A 17,570-nucleotide genomic window follows, 5' to 3' on the forward strand; every position below is an offset into this window, starting at 1 on the left:
CAGCCCTACTAATGAATTATACAGAGTACAGAAAATTGATCAATTTTAAATCAAAGAGCTAAAAAGATTAACATCTAGAATTGGCAGAGCATTTTCTGAAAATGCCCCCTTCTGTAAAATGCCCAAGGCGAGTGTCAATTGTAATTGTATGTGCAATTCTCTTTTGATGGTCAAAGACAAACATTCATTTCAATTACATCACTGCAGTTTACCACTTATTCAACCCAAGTGCGTTGTAATGTCATCAGGAGCGCAAGTCTACAGTGCCACCTAGTGGATTCAAAATGTAACAACATTTGTCTGCTTTTCTCACCCAGGTGAAAAAAAGTGCACTAAAATAAGTACACTTAATAAATGTACTATTTTCATGCACTGATTTTGTCCTTAATATCTAAAATTGTCTTTAGTGTGTCTTAGGATAAACATTTAAGTGTTCTCAATTGTGCTATTTTAAGACACCAACTGTTTGGGTATTTACTGGTACTTTTTCAAGTGCACGAAGATACTTATGAATAAGAACTATACTTTTAATTAGTATATTTGTAGTGTATAACTTTAACACTGTTATTATGCACAAAAATAACAATATACTAAAAATGTACATGCTGTTTTTAAGTATATTTTTAGTACATTTAAGTATATCTTTTACCTTGACATACTTTGAAAAATTGTGGCCATTGTTGTGTTTTCGCTCGACAAAGCCCAAATACTGTGTTGTTTATACAAACTTAAATTTACATAACATTTAGGGATTTAACAAATGTTTTTTTTTTTCAAAGCGACTTGCAAAAGAGGAAACCAACAAAAGGATTCGTCTAAGAGAAGAAATAATATGAAAAGTGCTATGAAAGATTCTTTCAGCTTGAACCTTTTTTCACCCTCATATTGAATGCCTGTAATTAAACATAAACCGCAATGACAGCATTTAATACAGAAACATTTCGACGAATGTGAAATTAATTAAACATTTTAAGCAAACAATCCAAACAAAACAATTAACTGAAAAATACCACACAACAAAAATATATTTCATAGAAACTTTGTCCACTTTTATTCCTTAAAACATCTTTATAAAAACACAAATATAAAATGAATGTGTAGTTACACTGAATCTTTTTTACATAGGTAATTTGCACAATACAAAGCCACCTTCTATGAAAAACATATATATATATATATTTATAATTGCAATTTTCTTTAAACATAATTTTAAGAGTAAAATCCAAAAAAAAAAAGGCCAAGAAGCTAAAAACAAGGCAAATTAAAATAGATAAAACGAACAGAATGTGAAAAACAAAAAAGCACAGGTCAGCCGGAGAAAGCAAAAGAGAACGCATCACTGTGCGAGTATGTGAGACAGCGATGAACTGAAAAGAGTCAAAGAGCAATAAAGAAAGATTTAAAGGGAATGACAGAGAATGATAATAACAGTAACAAAGACACTGAGAGCGAGACCTAAAGGCTGAAATGATGGGGCTATCTGTTATTTGAGGAGGGCTCGGTAGAGCAGTTGTGAGTGGCTGGTGCTTTTCTCGTTCTCTAGACAGAAGAGCAGATCCCTGAGGTTAACTCGCGTGATGCGTTGGCGGGTGTACTGCCTCGACGCTCCAGCATTTAAGCCCCCGGACGCACTTGCTGACAAGCCTGATCCCTGTGAAGACACAAACACATGATCTTACATCTCAGCAGGAACAGTCGGAGCAGTCAACAACCGTCAATAAAGAACTGACACTTCTGGCATTGGTAGATTGAAAGATGAAGTGCAATTACTAAAAAAACAGAAATGTTGCGATGGTGACAGACGTCTGTTCTTACAAAGTCTAATGTGAATAAATGAAAAATAAATGTCTCCTGAAATAAAACCATGCAAGTGAAAATAGTTAAAAAAGTCAAAAAGAGGGTCTTCTTGTTCATAGTTTAAATCATTTCTTTGTGGTTTACAGCAATTCCACATTAAAGGGACACTCATTTTCCAGCTCCCCTAGAGTTAAACATTTCATTTTTACCGTTTTTGAATCCATTCAGCTGATCTCCGGGTCTGGCGCTACCACTTTTAGCATAGCTTAGCATTATCCATTGAATCTGATTAGCCCATTAGCATCATGCTAAAAATAACCTTTAAAACTTGACTCTTCTGTAGTTACAACGTGTACTAAGACCGACGGAAAATTAAAAGTTGCAATTTTCTAGGCAGATATGGCTAGGAACTATACTCTTAGCGTAATAATCAAGGACTTTGTGGCTGTAAAGGCTGCAGGAGGCACAATAATTTTACGCACTGCCCGAAAATAGTCCCCTTAGTATCTTTCGGCTGCTAATATAATTATAATTTAGATATTTACCCTTAAATATGAACACCTCGCAATTCATACACATTTAATTCACCTTTATATTCCCAAAGTTGTCATGTGACAAAAAGAATAGTAATGGTACTGTGGTACAGGTGTACCTAAGTGTGGGTGAACCACTTTCACTGTAATGGACACCCTTTCACCCCTTTGAAATAGTGAGAATATATTTTTCATATCATGCTGAAAATTCAGACATGGTGTGAACCAGCCTATAGCCTGCCCCATTTGACCTCTCAAAAACCTTCTAGTTGTTACGATCAGAGACCTTTGAACCCCAACCTACAGTATATATGCCATCTCAGACCACCCAACAGGTGCTAAATGATTCACAAAGGGCAAAAGTGGAGAAAGAGTCGAGACATCATGCCGGCACGGTGAGAGAGAGATTTGTACCTCTGCGTCATTCCCGAGCGAAGGAGAATCCAGTTTTCTTTTCTTTCTGGGTCCGATAGCCGCCAGCGCCGTCAAGTTGGCGTCCCTCTGTCTAATCTGAGCCAGTTCCTGCTGTTGCATCTGTAACCGAATACACACAAGCATCAGCTCTGATTCCTAATCAAACACAATGCTCCTCTGACAAGATAAACATCTCATAAGAGTGCCGTCTAACCTCTTTGGCCTTCTGTTTCAGCCGCAGCTGCTCGGGGTCCTCTTGGCGCGAGCGTGACTGCAAAACATAAACAGCAATTAGAGACGATCTATTGGAATCAAATGAATCTGTAAAGATTAGGGCTGTCAATCACAATGAATCTTTCAATATTTTCCACAGTTAACATCGTAACACATGAAGAAAAGAAACCTTTCGTTATTTTGTTGGTTTTGCGATTTATGTAGATGACATTTAAAGGTGCAGTGTGTAAATTTTAGCGGCATCTAGTCGTGAGGTTACGAATTGCAACCAACAGCTCAGTCAACTGCTCACCCCTCACTTTTGAAATGCATAGAGAAGCTACGGAAGCCGCCACCGGAAAAAACATGTCATTGTCGGAGACAACTTAGTAAAAAAAGTTTGTCCGTTAACGGCTTCTGTAGAAACATGGCGGCACAAAATGGCGACTTCCACGTAAGGGGACCCTCAGTGTATAGAATAAAAACGTCTCATTCTAAGGTAATAAAAACATAACAGTTCATTATAAAAAGGTCTTTATACACGCCTGATAATATAGTTTTGTATATTATTTTGCATGTCTGTTAAGAGATCCTTCTAAAAATTAAACACTGCACCTTTAAGCAATATTACCGGTTTATGTGCTCATGTGATGAGCTATGCTACTTATTTGAATCGTCTTTTTATTTATATCTATGCATTTGTCAAACACTTTTATTCTAAACAATTAGAGTGCATTACAAGTCATTTATTAGTATGTTTTTTGGGGGGGATCAAACCCCTAACCTTGGATTGAACACAATGCTTTACCAGTTGAGCTCCAGAAACACTCCGTATTGCACATTTATGTACTCTTCATGCTCAAACACATGTACACAAACCAAACTATAACATATTTTAACTACATCAGTGTGCGGAAATGCAAATACGGAGGTTTAATAATCTAATGATAAAGCAATGTTGCCTTTATGAATATAATGTTAAAAGACTAAAGATGTTTTTTCTGACAGCATTCCTGCACGTGTATTTATATTAACATTTCTATGAGCGATGGCGTTTATTTGTGGGTAATATTTCACTTGTAGAGCTTCAATGATAATTAAATTTCACCGCACAAAGAATGCAAATGAATACTTTTGTTGAGCATCCCATCTGGGGATCATTTATAAATAAATGATCCGTAAAGACTGGATTCTTCATCATTCACTGATTAACGGCTTCTCCGCTAGGGACTTTTGTGAGGCATTTGGAGTGCAAGTTGCTCATAAGGTTCAGATCAGTACAGTACTTAACTTCTGGGTAATGGCAGAGGTTGTGTATGTGTGTGTATGTGTGGTTGGAGGTGGTGTACTAACTAGGGACGGGACGATAAATGCAGATAAACGCTAATAATACCTGACAATTCTGTTATCATTCATTTAATCACACATTAATATTGGAATGTAAATGACCCACAAAATTAGGACTTTCACACTGCGCTTAACCCTGGGTTATCTTCATTCTAAACCCCGCTTTTAACCCTGGGTTATGAAACCCTGTGGGGTTAACCTTGCGGTGCCAAATGCATGCAGTGTGAAACTAAGCACGGTTAGAATGTAATGACCCCAATTAAACACAGCTGACGCAGCTAATCAAGGTGTTCAGGATTGCTTGATAATTACAGACAGGTGTGTAGGCGCAGAGTTGGAGACACCTGGTCTTGGGTTTAGGAACAGACAGTCGATTACATGCACAACATTTTGTCAATCCGACTGAATTTAATACGATTGAAGGTTATGACAATACAACTTACATTCACCCTAAACATTGCAATCTGATTAAAATGTTCGTTTACATGTACATTCTATAGAATCCGAACTGAACGTGTTCGCAGGCGCACAGCCTGGGTTGCCAGATTCGTGTATCAAAACCATCATAATAGACATTCAAAACTAGCCCAAAAGCATCCCAATGGCTGTCCACAGCGCAAATATCAATAACTAATCAACGAAATCATTACATCTTTAACCTGCAGAAAACCTGCAGTCCATTTTCTTAAAAAAACATCCAGATAATTGACTCACCACTATGTCATCCAAAATGTTGATGTCTTTCTTTGTTCAGTCGAGAAGAAATTATGTTTTTTGAGGAAAACATTCCAAGATTTTTCTCATTTAAATGGACTTCAATGGACCCCAACACGTAACAGTTTTAATGCAGTTTAAAATTGCAGTTTCAAAGGACCATAAACGATCCCAAACGAGACACAAGGGTCCCATCCAGAGAAACGACCGTCATTTTTGAAAACAAAAATAAAAAATATGTACTTTTAAACCACAACCTCTCGTCCATCTTTCGGTCCTGCGACGCGCCAGCGCGACCTCACGCAATTGCATAATGCTGTGGATAGGTCACGTGTAACATATATGAAACGCACATTTGCAGACCATTTTAAACAATAAACTGACACAACGACATTAATTAGTATCATTCGACATACAACAATGTTGGAACGGGTCCTCTTTCTCCACACTTGTAAACATTGGGGCGTAGTTTTGCATACGTCCCCGTGACCTATTGACATGATGACGTATTTCATGAGGTCGCGCTGACGCACCACATGACCGGAGATAGACGAGAAGCTGTGGTTTAAAAGTGCATCTTTTTTTCTTGTCAAAAATGACAATCGTTTAGCCAGATAAGACCCTTATGCCTTGTTTGAGATCATAGAGTCCTTTGAAACTCTGTTGAAAAAAACTGTTCAGTGTTGACTTAAGTGTTACTGTAGGTGTTGGGGTCCATTAAAATGAGAAAAATCCTGCAATGTTTTCCCCAAAAAACATAACCTCTTCTCGACTGAACAAGGAAAGACATCAACATTTTGGATGACATGGTGGTGAGTAAATTATCAGGATTAAGAAAATGGACTAATCCTAGCTCAAATCTAAACCAGAAAAAAGCAGAGGCCTTGGCAACGCTACGCTGCGGACAGCATCTCTCGTCAAATTCACGCTTTATCTCTGAATAAAAGTCAAAACTGAGTTGGAAAAATATGTTCTTAAGAAGATGTACATCGCGTGACCCCATTAATGTTACCTTAATAATGTTACCTCAAGATCCGGAAATCTGGGCATGAGCTTTAGATACATGGACACAAAACCTCTTAAACAGCGTGTAAGCACTGCATTGAGCTCCTTGTGCTTTAAGGCAGGGTCCAATGTTAATATTTGAAATCACCTAAACAAACACGCCCCTACCCCAAAAGAATCTGGACCTTCTGTTGATAGACCCGCCCCAACATATGCAACTCAACAATGTTAGTTAGTAGACACGCCCCTTTATGGCTGATTGGCTACAAGTGTGTTTGGCTAGTCGGCCCGACTCTCTTTTCCAAAGCGTTTTTCAGATATTGTGCACTCCGCCATTAAATATTTAAATTATCAAGGCTTGAAAGGCAACTTTCGTAGCGATCCAGCACTGGTTAAAAAATTGTATGCATTATTTTTCTCCATAAACAATTAATTTAATTAACGCATTAAATGAACAGCCTTAGTACTAACCTTAGCTGCCTTCATTAAAATTTCTCTCTCCTGTTCCTCTTTCTTCTGTTTCTCCAGCTGGTCGAGCTGTTCAAAGAACTTCAGCTGAGAGCGAACATCGTCCACCTGCTCATACCGAGTGTCCTCCTGTTCACACACAGTCAAGAAATAATTCACACAAACATAAAAATTCTGATATTGTTCACTTGGCCTTCATGCTGATCTGTGATACACAATTTTTAAAGAATATTTATGCAGCTCCTTCACAGTTAGTTCACAGTTCAAGCTCCAGTTGAATCAAACGAACAAACCAGCAAAGATACCAGCATATGACTTGTATTGCTTTAGAAATTGCAATGTAGTGCATGATAGACTTTTTTAAATTAAAAACCTAAACAATTTTGCTTATTCACTGTTAGATAAGTCCATACATACCTTTTTCATCTCCGAGCGTGCCGTAACTCTGTCTGACGCACCCACCGCTAGCCTAGCTTAGCACAAAGACTGGAAGTAAATGGCTCCAGCTAGCATACTGCTCCCAATAAGTGACAAAATAACGCCAACATTTTCCTATTTACAGTATATGTTGTGATTTGTATAGTCACAGCGTGTAAGGTCATATGAGACACAGCCATCTTTTAGCCATACACATACTGGGAACTATATTCTGCTACTTGGGCGGAGAGATTAGCACAACTCTGAGCAAACTCTCTGCTCCTCACCACAGAGCTTATAGAGTAAATCACTCCACCTAAGTATCAGTGATTAGCCTTCTGAGAATATAGTTCCCAGTATGTATACGGTCTCATATGATCTTGTTATTTGTACACGCTGTGACTATACAAATCACAACATATAAATAGGAAAATGTTGCCATTATTTTGTCACTTATTGGGAGCAGTATGCTAGCTGAAGCCATTTACTTCTAGTCTTTGTGCTAAGCTACGCTAGCGGTGGGTGCATCAGGCAGAGCCATGACACGCACAGAGATTAAAAATTAATTTATGGACTTATCTCACTCTGGGGGATACGGTGAATAAGCTAAAATCCCCAAAATTTGGCGTGTTCCTTTAACGTCCCAACCTCAAAACAAAGCCAGGTTAAAGTAAAACTAAGAGATATATCAGTGGCAAAAACATTATTACCTTATAAGTCATGTTCTTTTGTTGGGCGATCAATGAGATCTTTTCTAAAAGGTTCTGCAGTCTCTGTTGAGTGGCATGAGAGACGATGTTCACCACTTCGGGTCCCAGCTCTGTCACTCCGAACCTTCGGCCTGACATTGTGCAGAACAACCACCATCAGCTCTGATGCGGTCCTCCAGTTTCATTAATGACTTCCCAATGACTTTTGTTCACTCAGGGAGTTTCAAATTGTATTAAAAATAGACTCCTCACCTATCTCTAGTATCTTGTGCTGTAGCAGACTGGCAGAGAGAAAAGCTTCGTCCTTACAAGACCGCGTGACTGCGCCGACCAGCTCGGAGTTTGTGGCCAGTATTCGGGCGCTCTCTTCAGAAAGATTAACACCCGCCATTGAAGCCACGTCATTGATGTCGTCATCGTCCCTGTACGGATGCATACACAAGTACACAACTTAGAAAGAGTCATTAGTTTGACAGTGTATTACAAATGTTAAGTATGCTTTGCATGACACAAACAGGTAGCTAGAAAAGTATACTGTACATGCAACAGCATCTAAGGACGCACTCTCATTATCCAAACCAAACGGCCCCCGAGCACTTTTGACCCCCAAAGCCTGGTTCGTTTGACTAGTATGATCATTTCGTATCATGCCCGGACGTGGTTTGGTTAATCGCACCCTGGCCCTCTTGCAGAGGTGGGCTTGGGAGTGGTTCACTTGGGTTCAGGTGCGTAATGCGCAGTGTGATTGCAAATCGGGCCAGCAGGGTTACTAAACGTGTCTGCTACACAAGCTACACATCAACTAAGCCAGTGGTTCTCAAACTGGGGGCCGCGAGATGGTGCCAGGGGGGCCCCAGTTTTATGACATTTTATAAAATATATACAGAATTCATGATAAATTTATAATTAAATCTAAAAAAAATAAGGCTACTAACCAAAAGCACTACTTTGTATAATTTAATATGTTTTTTTATTAAAATGTTGAGTTTAAGAACTGAATTTTGTCCTAAATTTTCTTTGGGGGGGGGCGAAGGAATGCGCCATACACACGGGGGCAGCATGCTGAAAAAGTTTGAGAACCACTGCGGGCTGTATATCATCACGCCCCAAACGAATACAAAACAGGGACCTAACATTATGATAGGCTAATGCTGGATTCACACCAAACGCGGTAGAGGTGGCAAAAACGTAGTTGAACGCTTGAACATTTTGAGTTTACTTGCTTCATTTGTGCGTGAAGTTCTAGTCATTCAAAACATTTTCACGGAAATTCGCGTCATGGGAGGGGCTTCTGCGACTCCGCTCGCTTCCTGTAATCACGTCACTACCAGAGCAAGTCCCTGATTGGTTAACGTGGCATGATTTTTTGCCAAAGATCAGATTTTTCAACTTGCGCGATTCCTGGGCCAATGCTCGAGTCGCATCATGTGCGCGTCAATTTGCCCAATTCGCGCGAACTTTACGCTTGAATGAGGCGGATTCGCGTCTACCTGGCCTCGCTAATCGCCTCATTTGTGCCGCGAGACCTCCAGATGAGCGTAAACACATTTTTACATTGACTTAACACTGAAATCATTCGCGCCAGACGCTTTGGGGTGGTTTCGTGGACAGAGATTTGCTAAAGCCAGGAGTAGCCCTTAGTTTAATTAGGAAATATAACAAGTTTGAACAAACATGCCTTACTAAAAACATTACTTGTGTGCATTTTGAGGCAAAACAAAGGGCACTGGTGTATTTTATATGTCAGTGCAAGTTGATTTCAGTTTGGACATCTCTTACATTTATTTCAATGTAAGACTAGTCTAATCCCTGTCCGGGAAACCGCTACTTTATTCGCGTTTGGTGTAAATGCAGCATTACAGCCCTTTACTACCTGTTTTCTTAAAAACAGTCTCATCCTAATGAGGAAAGCGTGCCCGGGCTCAGATCGGTCAAAGTAAAATGTAAGAGTGTGCTTCTGGGGAACGAGGAAGGGGGAACAATCACACTCAGGCATGGTCCGGTTGGGTTAGGTATAATATAAGTGCACCCTAAAAGTTAAATATTAGCCTACTGACCTGAAAGTTCCTCCAGCAGCATCCTTCGCTTTATTCTTCTGAGCTAAAGCTACAGACACTGAACTGGGAGCCAGTTTACTGCTGGTCACCACACCCTGCTTCACTGCCACTGAGAGAGGGGGGGGGGGGGGGCGAGAGCAGAGCGAGATTATTTTTATTATAATACCATTGAACACAGAAAGTGACCAACTGGATGGATGCACTTACCTGTCTGAAGCTGCACCTGAGGTTGGCCCACTACTATGTGGCTATGTGGCTGACCCCTGAGCGTAACCATGGGAGTGGTTGTCAGGGTAACCTGAGGGGGCTTCACTATCGTCCTCTGGGACTGCAACACCTTAATAAGAACACAGAAAGCAACGTTTTGGGAGGTGTGTGTGTAACTGTTTTTATGATGTTTATTTTGGAAAGGGTTCAAGATATTTCCACTCTTGTGCATTACAAAATAAAAAAGGAATGTAAACTCCCAACTGCTCTCTTAACAATGAATAAAAAATACCAGTCCTTTACAATCATTACTGACATCTGTAATCAAACTGTCACAGTAAAAGATCAGTTTATTGTCTATTCATCTGTATTCAGTATGTACATGGGTAGGTTTATGAACAGTAATATGATTCATACGCAGTTAAATGATGCTGGTTCTGGTGTTAATTCCACTTAATGTTTTCATACAGACTGTGCCCCAAGGCAAATACATTCATTACCATAATGCAATCACTTGACTTGGTAATAAACCAATTTAAACGCCAATAATTTAGCCCAATGTAAATTAAGACTTTAAACCTCATTTACCTGGCTTATTTAAACTTCTGACTTACTCATAATTCCAATCTTCCAAAGGAATACATGTGAATGTGTGATTACCAGAGAGGTGGTCTGGCTGGAGTTGCTGAGGGGGGATTGGATGAGCGTGCGGGAGGCTGTAGCAGCAGCAGTGCTTGGGCTGGTCACCATGACAGGAAGTCCAGATTGGCTCTGCTGGATAAAGGCCGTGGAGTCGGGAGTGAGCTGTCGCAGAGCTGGAAGACTCCTCTGAGAACACATATGGGGAAAAAAGAAATTTTCAATTGTGGGTTTTATTTAATCTTTACATTACAGGTGGGGAGAGGAGGTTTAGCAGTTTAACTTTTTTTTTTACTTTGTGCAACCATACTTATTCGTGTAACTATTCATGTAACAGTCTTTAAATAGGGAAAAGTGTTTGGTGGCTTCTAAATTCACCCGTTTGGATCCTAAGGAATGAATGGAGCTAGGCTAAATGCTAACACATTCACGACACGCTGCACAAAGATTAAGTGCATGCATTAAAAAAGAGGTATGTATTAATTTGTCTAAGTTGAGGTAAGAACATAGTAAAAAATTGGAAAACAGTGGTGTTTTGCTTTAAAACACATGCAAATAATAAACTTTCGTTGTGAAGGTGCAATGTCCGTGATTGATATGTGTTGTATACGCTGTTTGATTGGGATGTAAAGATGCATCGCCTTGTTAGGACTGGAGTGCGTCTTCATAGAAAATACACAAGCTATAAAAGAAATTCATATTTCCAGGTCGCACATGAGCAAAAAATGGTCTTCAATTGGGGCATAGTTATTTACTGAAAGTTGTATATTTTAGTTTTTAATCAGTTATTATACATTCATCTTCATTACAGTATCAGATCAGCAGACAGACCGCAGCATATTTAGTATTAATGACAAACGTGCTCATTCTGAAATCTAAATAAATCATCATACTTTGTACCGTATGTGCATGCAATAATTTGCTGGTTTTATGTTATCTAAACGTAGAAGTTATCTAAACTTATAATAGAGAAATAACGCTGACCGTGTAGCTGAATGTCAAAAAAAACTTTATTTATACCATTATCATTAACAGAACACAGCAGACACACTCACCTTAACGGTTTTTTATAAATCCATTTTCCTGCCCGATTAAAACATAAACATTGCAAATAACACCAGAATTAACAGTTAATTTATGTACACATATCCTAAAAATAATCTTGCGTGACTGATACGCTGTAAAGCGGGTGAATTTAAAACATGATTTTGAATGGAAGTCAATGACGCCCTCTGCCGGTTGGGTATACCAAGATGGCGGCTCGAACTCTGCGCTGGCTTCACCTCAAGCATTCTATGCGCAATCCAGTCATTTATATAGATCAGTGGTGCTCACGTAAAACCTTCATGTGCACGCGAAACTAAACTTTATTTAATTTTTGCTCCATGTCCCCTTAGGGGCTCCGTAGCATTCAGAAACCTTATGATAACAAAAGTAAGTTAAACAGAAAGATCGGTTCATGAGATGAGAAATTTAGGGACTACTGATCGAGAAATTTCATGCGATGATTGACTGATACCGATCTGTGGTCTAATTAGTGGTGATTTTTCCTCCAATTAGAGGACTTTAGATGATTTTCCCTCCAATTAGAGGACTTTAGATGATTTTTCCCTCCAATTAGAGGACTTTAGGTCCCTCAGGATAATACTCCATTTAATGATAGGCAATTATGCTATAATTAACAGTTAATAACCCATAAACCATACTGCATCTATAGTAATTGAGCTACGTAAGTTTGTTTTTCATGATTGTTAGTGATTTATACCTTAAGGAAAGGCACTAGGTAAGGCTGTGGAGAGGAGTTGAGCTCTTTGTAGAGTCTGCTGGTGAAATCCTCTGCTTCAATCGTCCCTTCCTAAGGGAACAAATAGCAGTCAGCTCTAACAAAAGCTCACACAGGAGGAGATTTCAGTAAATTTCCATCACTCTTAACAAAATGCATCCTGAAGGTAGATAAGAAGCACATATTCATTGGAATAAACAGAATCAAATCGCTATATACTAATATATTAAGTACCAGACTTAAATGATGACACATTTTTATCACAAATTAGTAACATGCAACACTCTGGACCTTTAAAACTCACCAGCAAGTTCCTGACCAGCTCTTTCACATTGGCGACAGTCTCCGATGACTGCTTACCGCTTGTTGCCAGCTTTATCAACGTGGACAGAAAGTTCCTACATTTCTTTACGTTCTCCATCGTCTCCTATAAATAAAGAAAGGAAAGAGACAGCATTAGCACAAGATCAAAAGCAGCTTCAGCAAAAGCTTAAGACTATCTTGTCTATCCTTACATGCATACAAATTTAAAGGTTACAATAAAATAGCATAAGCTTTGCATTGTCCTTAAGAAAAGCAGTTATTTTTAGGATTTGCAAGTCAAATGACTGCTTCCTCCACATCTCTTACATCACATTTTGGTTTTCACCAGTTTCAGGTCAACTTACATACCCCTTAACAAGATTTCAAGCACGAAGCTAAAGGTTGAGCATCATTACTTTCGTTGTAAACCAGCGTGTCTTTGTGTGACTGCTAAGTTAGTGCAGCCTCTCACCGTTGTCGGGGATACGGTGGTCCCTGTGGCAGCAGTCACAGTCCTTTGGGCGGTCCCTGCCGGCACTGACAGCACTGAACCCACAGAGGAGGCCTGATGACATTGGAGCAGTGGATTAGTATAAAAATAAACTTTGATTTGGTTCTACATGAGGCATTTCTTTAGCGCTTTGTTGTTACCTGTACAGGTGGTCTCTGGAGTGTGGTTGTGGCCGTGCTGCTGGCTGTAGGAGAGCCCTGCTTTATGATGGTGGTGGGGGTCACCTGTCGGGCCATCAGTGGGGTTCCAGGTGCCTGCAGATATACAAAGAAAAAATACACAATGAGTTACACTTAGGTTTCTGTGTTAAAAAACAACATTTTATATACATGTTGCTTAAAGGCACAATATTTCATTTCGCAGCTAGAGATTGCTAAACATAAACAGCAACGCTTGATGATGCTGTTAAAGAACGTGGAACGATGGTGGTTGTAGCTAAAGTACACATTCACTTTGTCAAAAGGAATTGATCAGACGGGACTCATGAATCATGTTTATGGATGACATAAAAAATAAAGTTACATTATAATGTAACTTCAAAGTGTGGCTTGAAAGATGCAATAACAGATTAGCATGCTAGATGATTCTAGTATTACTCTGCATCAACCCGATCTCACAAATTTCCGTGTTATAGTCACTGTCACGGACCTCCGCATTTTTCCATGTCTGTACCACAGACTTTTGGTATGTGCTAGTAGTTTTTAGGTATTTTAATGCAAAATTGGACATATTGTGCCTTTAAAATCACTTTTTCAATTTTATGTAAGGTCAGGGAAAGTTTTGCCAAGGAATGTAACTTCTGAAAAGACTGCTGATAAAACATTGTTTAGCCTTGAATGCATCTAATGTTACATTATAAAACAGACCTATAACCTAAAGTTTACTTATTTATATCTGATCTTGTGTTTGTCAGAGCGATTACTTTGCAGATGCTACAGCAGTTACACTGAAATATGTATGGCCCGGGACTCTCCTCATAGCAAATCAGTTCAGAGTCACGAAATGACATTACCTGCGCAGAGGTGATCTGCCCAGGGGCGGTGCTGGTGGGGGCAGCAGGGCGGGGGGCCTGAGACTGGGCCTGCATCTGTGCCAACATCTGCTGAGGGATCATCAACAACTGACCACTGTCACTACGCACCAACACCATACCTGGACACACAAGCACATGCACACCATTGTGATTTCACTTCCCATGTGAATTGTAATTTATTAATGAGCTTTTACTCTTGATCTGAGCGAAAGTTTGGCGAGCAAGTACTGCTTAGAGACACAAAGAATAAACTGCACAGTTGGTGGCCTATATTTCGGCAGCACAGAGAGAACCCTACACGCTCGCCAGTCGCCATGTGAACCATTGGATTTGCTCTGAACAGAAACCGTCGACTAAAGATCCAGATGGCCTCCATAAGAAATCTGTCAAATATTCAGTCTGACCCAAAAACAACCAGACAACAGCTTTGACCATACAGGCAGCATGAAAATTGTAAAAAAAAAAAATATGAACCAGACTTCCCTTTCATCAAGTGTCCTTCAGGAAATAATAAATCTAGTTATCTAGTAATTTCGAGGCAGCAAAGAATATAATATTATACAGTAGTATAAAAATACAGATAGGGAAGGAGAGATGGAGAAAGCAGGACAGTAGCTAAAAGACGGCATTACTGTGACAGCATCACACCTGACAGCAAGTGTGAAGTTTTACAACTTTTATGAGAAATCAAATTGTAATCCTAAAATACAAAACATACATCAGGTTTAAATGATCTAAACACACACACACACACACACACACACACACACACACACAAACACACACACACACACAATGTAATGCATGTACATTATGTAATAAATGGTCACAACACTTTCATATCACTTTTATCAAGTTCTGCACAACTTGTGAAAAGTGAAATTACCTCAAACAAGGCAAAACAAATATTAAAATATGATAAAAAAAGCTAAAATTTAAGATATGTCTTGCTGTTTGGTTATATTTTTAACAACTATACATCTTTCAAGTAATGTTAAGCTCTTGAATATTTAACTGGGTAGAAACTGTGAGTAGGGGACTTTTAAATATTTTTGTGGACAATGGAGGGCCTTAAAGTCAAAAACATTGAGATTAACTGCCCTTAATAAAAAATGTATATTAAAATAAAAATATAAAAAGCAAGTTGCAATATTTAGTTATATATATTATAAGCACAACCTTTGCACACTAGATTTCTTCTCAAACACTGCATGAATGCTGCTTCTGAGTGTTAAAGTGTTAAAGTCAACTACCATCCCAACAATTTCCTCCACCACACAAACAGTCAAGCATAAAGTGTGTCACACAGTAAAGGGGGGTAGTGATTTGAGTACCTGGAGGTAGTTGGATGTTCTGGATGCTCTGACCCGGGTTGCTCTGGGGTAGTCGTGGCGCTAACACCTGTGGCGCAATGGCCCTGATGGCAGGATTGGATGCTGCTGCCGGAGCTGCAGTTCTCACAACTCCCTGCAACACAGCTCCCTTGACCGCGCCAGGGCTCTGCAGCTGCGGTCCGATGGTCATGCCGGCCGGGCTGAAAGTTTTAGGGGACTCTGACGTGTTAGGACTCGCAGACACAGAGGTGGGAGTCTGGTTCATTAAAAGTGGGGCTGTTGTAGTAGTTGAAGTTGTTCCGGGTACTGGCTGGGTCGCTACATTGGCTACAGTCACCGAAACGGCGTTATTATTACTTCCGTTAATAGTTAAACCTGCTCCAGCAGTTTGCATAGATGGCGTGACAGCTGAGGGTCCCGCACTGGATGCTGATGCTGCGGGCGCAGGGCACTGTGGAGTCCCGTAAGAAGACTGGATGACTGTGTTTGGGCTTGAGGCGACGGTCACGTTCGCATGTCCTTTCGCCACCCCGGGCCCGTTATTGACAACCGGGACTGAAGTTGAAGCGGCGTCTGATGATGTTGCTGGGCCACTGGACACTGGAGTGCCGCTTTCAGCGTGCGGATCCATTGCATTGCCTCCGTTCAAAGTTTGCACTGCGGACGTCCCGATCTTCGCACCGTGGCTTGGCAAAGTAGTTACCATAGCATTAAGAAACACTGTATCGGGTTAGTTGTTATCCATCAGTGCCTCTGGCACACATCAGTTCAAGAAGTTTTGATTAAAAAACACCCTTCTCCAGTTCGAAGTAGGTGCAAGCGTGAGTGAAGGGGAATCTCGTGTCACAATGTCAATACGGATTTGACAAGCGCCCTTGTCAACTCAACTCCACTATAAGCAATGATTTTGGGAGAAATTAAGCTCTAACACACTTCGAGACTCGCTGCTTTCACTATGTTCATATGTACAAGACTCGCAGCAGTAGCCTGAGCTCGCAAAATGTTAACATTAGCTAGTTGAATTGCCTTTTTTCCCGGAGTCAGCTGGGTGATTTCCGGCTGCCTGGGCGCTTACCTCAAACTTATTGTGACAAGATCTGGTAACTTCTAATCTAATGCAACCTGAAGTAACGATAAAAAGTTTCTTGCCCACTCTTTTAATACAGAAATCCTTATATAGCAGGTCAAAGCCTGCCGCCATCTTCGATGTGAACAGTGAGGAGCTTTGGACAAAATGACATTGCGCATGTGCGCAGAAGCGGAAACGTCACCACGCTCGAATTTTCCGACGATGTCATTGGTTGTGTCTGTACGTGAAGGCGGGACATCAGAAACGTCAGTTGATTCTGGTAGCGGAGCGCGGTCAGAGTCGGTCTGGCCGCCGGGGCTGTCATCGAGATAAGGCCGTTGTGAAGTTGAAAAACAGCCTTTGATTTATGTACATATGCTCTCGGGTGTATCTATAGGCACTCTGAGCGGTTATGTGTTTGTTATAAAGCGCGTAATGGGTGTTATGCGAACTTCACAGCATGCTCTCTTCCCCCAAAATGGCCCCGTGTTTTGTATCGTCTGTGTGTTAAGCGTGAAAAGGCGCCACACCTCTGCCAGCGTGACTGGCCATAGAGGGCACGAATGCTGCTGCATCAACATAACAGTACTCTTGTGCCATAGTTCATTTAAAGGATGCCAGTTTAACCCCAGTTGATTTACAACATCCTCACCTTTACTTAATAGCTGGCTATGTTCTAAAAATCTTGTTTGCATTGAATAATGCATGTATAGATTAAATACGAATTTATTTAACTCAAAATAGGCACCTTTAAATGCTTAATTTTATAATAATGCATTTAATATAATAAAAAAAAGTAAAACTTGTCATATATGATTATGCGATTACAATTTTATAATTATATATGTATATTATAATTTATTATAATATATGATAATTTATGATTATATAAAAAAGATACAAATTAATTCAAATGATTATACAAAAAGGACTATTAAATAAGCTCAAACCCCTATTCTTTCAGGCAGCTTATCCAGTATGAGTGGTATAAGGTACAATTTTATTGCACTTTTATA

General features: G+C 39.9%; 1 protein-coding gene across 1 annotated transcript; it reads right to left on the reverse strand.

The window, feature by feature from the left end:
- Positions 1 to 1,025: 1,025 nt before the first annotated feature.
- On the reverse strand, positions 1,026 to 17,027 carry taf4a (TAF4A RNA polymerase II, TATA box binding protein (TBP)-associated factor). Its single transcript, XM_055184141.2, has 15 exons — positions 15,486 to 17,027; positions 14,131 to 14,270; positions 13,259 to 13,372; positions 13,080 to 13,172; positions 12,609 to 12,731; positions 12,287 to 12,376; positions 10,543 to 10,710; positions 9,883 to 10,012; positions 9,676 to 9,784; positions 7,871 to 8,040; positions 7,619 to 7,749; positions 6,495 to 6,620; positions 2,959 to 3,015; positions 2,745 to 2,864; positions 1,026 to 1,651 (listed from the first exon to the last, which is right to left on the reverse strand). Exons 1-15 carry the CDS (start codon positions 16,189 to 16,191, stop codon positions 1,484 to 1,486), a joined length of 2,445 nt encoding a protein of 814 aa, XP_055040116.2. The 5' UTR covers positions 16,192 to 17,027; the 3' UTR covers positions 1,026 to 1,483.
- Between the last annotated feature and the right edge of the window lie 543 nt (positions 17,028 to 17,570).

Source organism: Misgurnus anguillicaudatus, chromosome 14 (assembly GCF_027580225.2).
Source record: "Misgurnus anguillicaudatus chromosome 14, ASM2758022v2, whole genome shotgun sequence".
NCBI lineage: Eukaryota > Metazoa > Chordata > Actinopteri > Cypriniformes > Cobitidae > Misgurnus > Misgurnus anguillicaudatus.

Excerpts from the sequence above, each read along its gene's own strand:
- taf4a (XM_055184141.2), bottom strand. The coding sequence starts at position 16,191 with ATGGTAACTACTTTGCCAAGCCACGGTGCGAAGATCGGGACGTCCGCA. Across the intron at positions 12,732-13,079 it reads CCACCGTATCCCCGACAACG|GAGACGATGGAGAACGTAAA; the intron begins GTGAGAGGCTGC and ends CTTTATTTATAG. Across the intron at positions 9,785-9,882 it reads TCAGGTGCAGCTTCAGACAG|TGGCAGTGAAGCAGGGTGTG; the intron begins GTAAGTGCATCC and ends CCCCTCTCTCAG.